Source organism: Ptychodera flava, chromosome 4, assembly GCF_041260155.1.
Source record: "Ptychodera flava strain L36383 chromosome 4, AS_Pfla_20210202, whole genome shotgun sequence".
Taxonomy (NCBI): Eukaryota; Metazoa; Hemichordata; class Enteropneusta; family Ptychoderidae; genus Ptychodera; species Ptychodera flava.
Window position 1 is genome coordinate 49,801,603 of NC_091931.1, and position 9,784 is coordinate 49,811,386.

At 42.1% G+C, this 9,784-nt stretch overlaps 2 protein-coding genes across 2 annotated transcripts; both read right to left on the minus strand.

Annotated features, from left to right (window-relative positions):
• Positions 1-2,063: 2,063 nt before the first annotated feature.
• Positions 2,064-5,682, minus strand: LOC139132076 (uncharacterized). The gene is made up of 2 exons (XM_070698468.1): positions 2,278-5,682; positions 2,064-2,101 (listed from the first exon to the last, which is right to left on the minus strand). The coding sequence occupies exon 1, from the start codon at positions 5,662-5,664 to the stop codon at positions 2,686-2,688; it is 2,979 nt and encodes a 992-aa protein (XP_070554569.1). The 5' UTR covers positions 5,665-5,682; the 3' UTR covers positions 2,064-2,101; positions 2,278-2,685.
• A 1,518-nt stretch (positions 5,683-7,200) lies between these two features.
• Positions 7,201-9,458, minus strand: LOC139132323 (uncharacterized). Its single transcript, XM_070698713.1, has 2 exons — positions 9,234-9,458; positions 7,201-9,057 (listed from the first exon to the last, which is right to left on the minus strand). The coding sequence occupies exon 2, from the start codon at positions 8,788-8,790 to the stop codon at positions 7,201-7,203; it is 1,590 nt and encodes a 529-aa protein (XP_070554814.1). The 5' UTR covers positions 8,791-9,057; positions 9,234-9,458.
• Between the last annotated feature and the right edge of the window lie 326 nt (positions 9,459-9,784).

A 9,784-nucleotide genomic window follows, 5' to 3' on the forward strand; every position in this document is an offset into this window, starting at 1 on the left:
TATTGATGGTTTAATGAATACTTACCTCTAGAAATTATTTTGTATTGAATTTGCTATTTTGCGTTCAGTAAATAGCTTTCCAAAAAGAGGGAAGAGAGAAATTGAGAACTTTTCGCCCCCGCAAGAAGGGAGGAGCACGAGGTTAAAAGGACGGGAATAGTTTAAGCTGTCATTCTCTGAAACTATGAATTGAGAAATCGGCGATAAAACCCAATCTGCCTCCAATAACGATTTTATTTTGTGACTGTAGTTGATAACGTTTGATAAGCCGGTATCGAAATGGTAAATTACATGTATTTGGTAAAGTGAAAGGGTTGTTCCATAAAGAAAGTACATGGAAATATGATGAGAACCTGAAAGATACTTTTATCGGAACTTCTTAAGAGACATCCTGTAAAAATAGCAGACAAAGCCGTAATAGCCAGGTATGTTAGACAAGTTAACTTTACCTTGGTGGTGCCTCGGAACTGTGGTCAGGTGAATGACTGAAAAGAAGTTGACTTCGCGTGAATCGTTGTGTGTTTATTTGTGAAAATGGAGCGCTCCAGTTTGACCGAGTGTATGGATGTAATGACCCAATTCCTTGACCCTGCGAGTTACATAACACTTCTTGTTGTTTGGATTCAGATCTAAAATTAGCAATACCTCGACTGTTTACAATCAGGGTGTTGACTTCAAGGTGTGTACCGTTGACTCAGGTCAGACATAGGCTCGCCTATTGTTAGTTAAATTAAGTTCAACCTTGGAAATATTATATCAGTTTCAGTAGTTGTTTTTTTTCCCTTTCGAAATGGATGAAAGTCTTGAACCGAATGCCTCGATTGAATTACTTCCTCGACCCCTCCATTAAGAAAGAATAGGGAAATAACTTCAGTCTCTTAAGTTACTTTATTACTTTCATGATATATATTCAGTCTTATTCTATATGTATGTATACCATCTATACTTTAGTCTTAGCATGTATGTAATGGATAATATTAATTTTTTTTTGAGTTATGTTGTATGTTATCCAAACATTTAATCGATTATGTATTTTTTTGATTGCATTTATTCACTTTATCTAATAATACTTACTTGTATGTTAAATTGTTTTAGTATACTCGAATGCGGGACGCATTCCTTGAAATGAGGGGAGTGTTACAGACTAAATTTTCTTTGGCTTGTTGATATTGTTTTTGTAATGTCGGAATCTGTACAAAGGTCAATGAACGAGACGGCTGAACTTTCCAAGTCTGTGTAAGGGTTAATGATCATTACGAATTTTCCTTCATCTTGGTTAAAACTCCGTTGTCAGGGACATTCAATGTATTTGCGTCATTGATACCTAAGTATCAAGGATACAGGTAGAAACTTGTACTAGTGACATCTATTGTCAAGGCAGTAGAGTGAATTCGTATCATCAATACCAGACAGGACCCTGGGACGATTACATAAGGGAAATGTTGTATAACGATGATGTCACTTATGCAGATTATGTAAAATTTTATATGATCAATGTCCTATCAGAGAAAGTTTAGTAATGTATTTCTTGAAGGGAAGAATATTTTAATTATTTGAACCAATCAAGAAATACTAGTCGATTAGCGATTGGAGGCTTAACTAATTTAATCTAATTAGGATGCTACAATTTCTTTTAAAAAAAGGGATAATCACCCACTATCGTGAGTCGGAGATAGCTGGGCATCTGATGTGTAAACTTTACACTTCAGTAATAAACCACCATCATTGATATCCAACAACTCTGTGAGTCTCTACTCTGTCAAAGATCTCGAAGTACCTCTCAGCAGTGAGTACACTCCCCAGACCGGCGAGATAAGACTATAACAACGGTAAACAAAAGAATTTTCTTTAAATGGCCTTAGAATGGAACGACTACAATGTGCGTTGTGTTGTTGAGATTTCGACAGAATTTGATATTACCTCTTGGTGTAAAATATTTTACTTGGTGGCTTGATTAATTTTGAATAATCACGAGACGACTTGATTATAGTATGTGGCGGAGTCCAGTTACTTTTGTATCCGCTAAGTGCCAACCACTCCAAGAAATAACCACCCTCAGTTGCTTTAGTTTAGGATAGGTTTATTCAAGAAGCGGTGAAAACTGGGTAAATAAAGAGATTAAAATACAAGGTCATTCATTGTCTACATCGGAGAGTCGAGGCAAATCAAGTCCAAAGTAAACGGAATAAAAGAACTAAATTCTACTAAAATATCTAAGCACTGCATTCAAAATGGTCCTCTAATTAATTGGAAAGTCGTAAAAGGAAATCAACTTACATCGTTGCGCCTACAGTCCTACTTTTGGCTGGAGTGTTAGTGAGATCCACGTGGCATGTCTACTTGCTTTAAGACAGTGGAAGAAAAACGTGTCTGCGTAGATGTAATTTAATCTTTAACCTTTTAATTGTTTTACCAAGAAGTTTCTTGACCTTTGTGTCAGAGGGCCTTAAGAAAGATAGAGGGCGATCTTCTGAAAATCTAGAAAGGGTCATGAAGGGTCAATTCATCACACTCCCCGTCTAAAAATGCGCGGTAAGCTGAATTTTTACTAATCATAAATTTCAAATAGAATAAATGCCTAATAATATTTTAGGTCTAAATAAATTCTAAAAGCTAAGAGTATATACGAAAGGGTTCATACTAATAGAGTCCGTAAGTAGTGTTCATTGAATTCAATCACAGAGTTCAATTTGTACTTTCAATCAAAACTAATTCACTAATTGGTCTGAGGTAGGTTCGATGTTCGCCATCTTTGTAGATCATGACGTCTACTTTGCGTACTTTGTTGTCATCGCTGGGGTAGACCTTCACTATGCGAGCGAGGGGCCAGCTGTTTCTTGCGTATTCTTTCTCTCTCAAAAGAACCACGTCTCCTTCTTTGACGTTGATTGTAGATTTGTTCCATTTTGGTCGTGGCTGACGGCTTTGTAGATATTCTTTTCTCCATCGTATCCAGAATTGATCAGCTAGATACTGTACGCGTCGCCAACGTTTTCTACTGTAGATGTCTTGTTGGACAAATGAGCCTGGTGGTGGGGTCGGTGATTGAGTCTTCATTGTGAGTAGCATGTTTGGGGTGAGAGCTTGAGGATCGTTTGCATCTGATGATACAGTTGTTATAGGTCTGGAGTTGACGATGGCGCTGGCTTCTGCCATGAGAGTTGTCAGCAAGTCATGTGTGTATTGTTGCTTGCCTAGTTGATAGTGCATAGAGTCAAGAACGCGTCTGATGGTACCAATTTGTCGTTCCCATATACCGCCGAAGTGTGATGCGTGAGGTGGGTTGAAAATCCACTCGCAGTCTCTCGTTGTAAGGAATTTCTTGATGCGGTCTTGATCCAGCTCTTTGGCTGCTGCCTGAAGTTCGTTCTTTGCGCCAATGAAGTTTGTGCCCTGGTCACATCTGAGTTTCTTGATGTTGCCGCGTATAGCTATGAAGCGACGTAGGGCATTGATGAAGGATGAAGTGTCCATGGAGTCTATTACTTCTATGTGTACTGCTGTAGTGTAGAGACAGACAAAGATAACTGCCCATCTCTTTGCTTCAGACGTACCGGCTCTGGTTTTGCGGGAAGCTATAGTCCAGGGGCCGAATACGTCCATTCCGACGTTGGTGAATGGTGGGGTTTTCTCTGTTCTGTCCGACGGTAGGTCGGCCATGAGTTGAGTGAGTGGTTTTGCTCTCAGTCTTCTACATATCGCACATTTGTGTAGTATACTTCTTACCATGTCATGTACACCCATGATCCAATAGCCATTAGCTCTGACGTTTGACAGGGTGAGTTGTCTGCCTTGATGTTGTACTTGTCGATGTACATGATCGATGATAAGTCGTGAAATGTGGTTGTCCTGTGGGAGGATGATGGGGTGTCGGCCGCAGAGGTCGATGTCAGATTGACGAAGTCTTCCTCCAACGCGGATGAGTCCTTTTTCATCGATGAATGGGTTCATCCGGCTGATGGGGTTCCGTTTCTGTAGTCTGTTGTTGTCCGTGCCTGCTGACTTTGCTGCAGATAGTATTTCATATTCTTTATGAAACACACTTTTCTGTACTGAGCGTAGGATGATGGTTTCTGCTTGTGCCATCATCTCAATTTTCAGTTCTTCTGGAGACTTCTCTTTCTCCTTTTTGTCTGTTTTTTCTGGTGGGTTTCTTTGTCGAATTTTGCCTATTAAGTTGGCAATACTTCTCTTCAAGGATCTCCATGATGAGAATCGTTGAAATCGGTGAGCACCTAAGTCGTCTTGTTCTACTTCCTTCGTTGATGTGTTGAGGACAGCAAGTTGTTTGCGGACCTCAGGGTCTTCGTCACTTACTGTGTATTTGTGTTCTGTTTCTTCATGGTTGTCTTGCTCGTCTCGCTGCCAAAGGAATGCTGGTCCTGATAGCCAGATAGTTGAGTTGAGTTTTTGGGCTGGTACACTGCGTGATGCGATGTCAGCTGGATTTTCGTGTGTAGACACATGTCGCCACTGGTGTGGTGATGAGATGTTGTGTATCTTTTCTACTCTGTTCGCTACGTATACGTGGAAACGTTTCGAACTGTTGTTTATATATCCAAGGACGATTTCGCTGTCCGTGTGATATATGACGTTGTCGATGTTCAGGCCGATTTCTGATGTGATCTTCTGTGCGAGTTCTGTTGCTAGGACGGCTGCACACAGTTCTAGGCGAGGTATGGAGACTGCATGAGTCGGGTTTACCTTTGCCTTGCCAAGTATGAATGATACGTTGATGTTGTCTTCATGGTTAATTAACCGCATGTACGCTACAGCACCTATGGCTTCATTGCTGGCGTCAGAGAAAATGTGACACTCAGTTTTCTTTATGGGTCCGAAGGTGGGTGGAGTGTAGCATCGCTGTAGCTGTATCTTTGTGATGTAGTTGAGGTTGTTGCACCAGCGGGTCCATCTGGGCAAATATTTCTCTGGTAATGTTTCATCCCATCCAAGGTTTGATGAGTTGCATCCTTTAGTTTCTGTCATGAGGCCTCGTAGTATTAGTTTTCCTTCTATGGAAACTGGTGCGAGTATACCGAGTGGATCGTATATTGAGTTGACGATCGCCAGTACTCCCCGCCATGAGAATGGCTTCTCCTTCAAGTCTACTTCAAATGTGAATGCGTCCGCCTCTAGAGACCACTTGACCCCTAATGATCTCTGTGTCGGTAAGGTGTCTTGGTTGAAATCCAAACTCTGTAGATCTTTGGCTCGTACTTCGTTTGGAAGTGCTGTCATGACTTCTTCATCATTTGAAACGATCTTGTGGAAGTTAACGTTTCTGGTCGCTAGTAAGTCTCTTGTTCTATTGATGAGACTAATAGCTTTCTGTGCATCTGGTGCTGAGGTTAGTCCGTCGTCGACGTAAAAGTTCTTGTCGATGAACTCTTTCACGTCTTCTCCGTATGTAGATACGCCGTCTTCAGCGATCTTTCTCAGTCCAAAGGTAGCAATGGCTGGTGAGGAGACATTGCCGAACAGGTGTACGTTCATTCTGTACTGAATTACTGGTTTCGTGGGGTCGTTGTCTTTGAACCAAAAGAAGCGCAGATAGTCTCTGTGTTCTTTGTTGACGTGGAAGCTATGAAACATTTGTTCTACGTCGCCCATTACTGCTGTCTGCTCGCGTCGGAATCGTAGCAGGATACCGAGGAGGCTGTTCATTTGGTCAGGTCCCTGAAGCAATGCATCGTTCAAGGATATTCCATTGTACTTTGCACTAGAGTCGAATACTACTCTGATCTGCCATTTCTTGGGATGGTAGACACCAAAGTGTGGTAGTACCATGCGTTTTCGGCATCTATTTCATCTTCTGGAACAGGACTTGCGTGGTCACGTTCCGTTATTTTCTTCATAAACTGAAAGTATTCTTCCATCATTTGTGGTTTACGCTGAAACTGATTCTGTAGATTGTAGAATCGGTTCAGAGCTGATTGTCGGTTGTTCGGTAATTTCTTTGGGTCTTGCCTGAAGGGGAGAGGAAGTTCTAGATTTCCTTCCTCATTTACATGGACTTCTCGTTGCATGATGTCCAGGAATTGCTTGTCTTCAATGGAGGGTGCCTTTTGTTCGTCGTAAGGTGTCCGCTTGAAGACGGTGGTGCCGAAGTTGACGGGTTTCGGGCTTATTATGTCTTTGATGTGGATGTGATGATTACATTCGAGCGCTGATTCGTTGTAGCCGTTGAGGGTTGCAGTCGTACGGTGTACTGAAGTGCGGATTACACCTCTTGCTGTCTCTAGGCACAGTTCGCCTGAAATTGTCCACCCTAGGTCGGTGCGTTGAGCCCAAGGCGAATTTACAGGTCCGTTTCTTGTTTCTCTGACTTTCAGTGGTTCTGGGCAGTTTCTGCCGATGAGGAGATGAATTCCGACGTTCTTTTTGGTTCTGGAATGTAATCGATGATGGGCTTCAGATGTTTGAAGGCCTTGCAGATGTCTGGTGTGGGTATTTCGTTCTTGTCGCTCGGTATGTTGTCGTTTTCTAGCAGGACAGGAAGAGAGAATTTCTTCTTTCCATCATGTGATTCTATGATGACGCGGTTGCTACGTCGTCCCTTTCTGAGTTCTCCTTTGCCGCTGCATGTTGACAGTTCGTATTCAAGGTCTGGGCCGTGTATCTTCAGTGCGTCGAAGAGGTGGCTGTCACCCATACAGGCGTTGGACTGGTCGTCTAGGACTACTAAGTTTTCTATGTAGTCTGCTGGTCGGTCTTGTGTATACACCTTTGCGAGGACTTCCCACACCGGCTGGGCATTTCGTGAGTCTGGTACATTTTGTTGTAGCTTCTTGGGTTTCCTTTTCTTTATCTTCTGGTTTAGCTTCGGTTGTTTTCTGCTTAGACCTGTCACCGGGTGTAGCGTGGAGACAGGTGATGTGTTTCTTGCTCTTGCATATGGCGCACTCGATGGTCGATGTGCAGTCTTTGGCGAGATGTTTCTTAGTGCATTTAAAGCATAAGCCTTTCTTCTTACACAGTTCAATTCTGTCAGCAACTGGTTGCTTTGCAAATGCTTTGCAATCTTTCAGGTCATGTCCTGTAGCCTCGTGAAGAGACATTGTTTTTCTTCATTTGATGATTTCGTTGCGTGTACACGCGCTCTAGTCTTCGTTTGTTGACTGGATTTTGACTTACTTGTTCCAGGGTGTGTGTCGTCTGGTCTTGGAATATCAGGATCGCATGCTGCTTTCGCTGTGTCTTTCAGGAAGTCTTTGAAGAACTTGAATGGAGGAAATGTTTTGTGGCGTCGTTTGTATGATCCACGTTATCTCTCCACTTGTTGAGGACGAATCTTGGTAACTTCTCCATGACGGGCTTGAGTCCCTGTGGTGTATTGAGGGACGAAAGGTCAGGAAGTTTTCTTATGTGTGCCTCTGTGTTAGAGCACAAGTCTGATAGTTCGAGTAGCTTTTTGCTTTCGTCTGGTTTAACTTTCGGGAAGGACTTCAGTCTTTCCAGGATTACTGCGGTGATGACTGCAGGGTTGCCAAATCTGTCTTCTAGTTCTATCCAAGCCTCTCTGTATGACTCGTCTGGGTCGTCTACGTAACGTTGTAGATGGTCTTCGACGATTTTCTGCGGATCTCCCTGCGTGTATTTATGGAGGAAGTCAAGTTTCTCAGATGTCTGTATGCAGGCCGTTGTTACAGTGGCCTCGAATGATCTTTTCCATGACATGTACATGGTTGGGTCGCCTCCAAATGTTATTGGTTGTTGTAGTGGTAAACGTTGACGGGCCATCATTTGGGCTATCTCCGTCAGAGGTTGTATGTTGTTGTTATTCTGGCTTGTTGTAGGTGTCTGTTGATTTGAAGTAGGTGTGACTGTCTCACCTGATTCTGTTGGTGTTCCCTGTCCTGGTTGTATCAGTAGAGGGGATGATTCTAAGTCTTTGTTTTGTGCTTTGGGTACGAACTCGGTAAAGTTCAGTGTTGGTAATGGATCATGCTTCATTTCTCTTTTCATTGCAATGTATCGTGATACATGGTCGTTCGATGACTGGTCTGGTGTAGTAAGTGTCTGTACTGGTAAGGAATTTTCTTCCGCTACTTGCTGGAGGGTTTCTGCATCTATCCTTGCCTTTTCTGCTTTCATTTCAGCTTCGATAACTTTGATCTTAGCTTGATGATGGGCTATTGTCTTCATATACTCTGCCTCTCTTGCTGCAGAGCGTGCCTTGCCTTGTGCCTTTAATGCGTTTGTTCTGGATGATGTTGATGATCTGGTTCTGTGTGAACTACGTAAGCTGCCTTGTGTAGATCCTCGTTCGGATGGTGATTTGAAGTTGAGGGCGCTGTTTTCAGCTCTCCTTGTCTTTGCATCGTTAATGTATTCATTTGCTTGTTCAATGTTCCTATTGAAGCTTATTTCCGTTAATTCTGCATGCTCCTTACCTTCTGGAGTCTTGTCTTGTTGATAAAGTCTCTGAAGTTTGTTCCAAGTTTGTTCGTATTCCTTGGAAAGTGTCTCTGCTGTATCAATTTTGCGTTCTGTTGGATCCTGCATCCCCCTGAGGTCGATGAGAACTCCCCTTGTTTGGTTCCAAATGCTTGACAGGGCCTTTTCAGTGTTCAAGGTAGCATAGAGCAGTCCTCTTTCGTTTTTACTACTGTCCTGTAGAGGGCGCCCTTCAGCACGGGCAGTAGATCCACCTTCAGCAGTCCCACTGGGAACCGCCCCTTCCTTTGTTTGTTCTGTGGTATTTTCTGCCTTAGAAATATCTCCTTGATCTTCATTTTGAGATTCTGTGTGAGCTGGTTGTTCAGCTCCTTCTACTTTATTTTCATCCATTATAGTTTCTTTGAGTCAGTTGTAGTTGGCTGTATATGTGCATACAGTTGGCCTACCTTGCATAGCCTATATGCCAGTGTCCGCTGTGCACTCGAGCCAGTGTCTTGTCCAATGGTTCACTGGTTTTCAGCAATTTTTCACTTGCGACGATTTTTCACTGTGGCGGAGTCCAGTTACTTTTGTATCCGCTAAGTGCCAACCACTCCAAGAAATAACCACCCTCAGTTGCTTTAGTTTAGGATAGGTTTATTCAAGAAGCGGTGAAAACTGGGTAAATAAAGAGATTAAAATACAAGGTCATTCATTGTCTACATCGGAGAGTCGAGGCAAATCAAGTCCAAAGTAAACGGAATAAAAGAACTAAATTCTACTAAAATATCTAAGCACTGCATTCAAAATGGTCTTCTAAATAATTGGAAAGTCATAAAAGGAAATCAACTTACATCGTTGCGCCTACAGTCCTACTTTTGGCTGGAGTGTTAGTGAGATCCACGTGGCATGTCTACTTGCTTTAAGACAGTGGAAGAAAAACGTGTCTGCGTAGATGTAATTTAATCTTTAACCTTTTAATTGTTTTACCAAGAAGTTTCTTGACCTTTGTGTCAGAGGGCCTTAAGAAAGATAGAGGGCGATCTTCTGAAAATCTAGAAAGGGTCATGAAGGGTCAATTCATCACATAGTATGATATTTCTCTCATCAGGATAAACTAACTCCAACATTTTAATGCATGTTTTAGAATTGAAAAGCGTGGTGAAGATTTAAACGTTTGCGATATTGGCATCGTGCATTCCATGGGACAAAGGAAGAGTCTGTACTTCCAATACTGCAAACCGGTTCTTTACTTCTACCAGGTTGTCTATGAACTCATTTAATTATGTTGATATCTTATTTCGTTCAGTTGAACAAATGGTGGTAAAGTTCTTTTCTCGACTAGGTAGAACACGTTTGGAACTAATTGGGATAATTAGATGATGAAGTAATGTCAATTAATCTA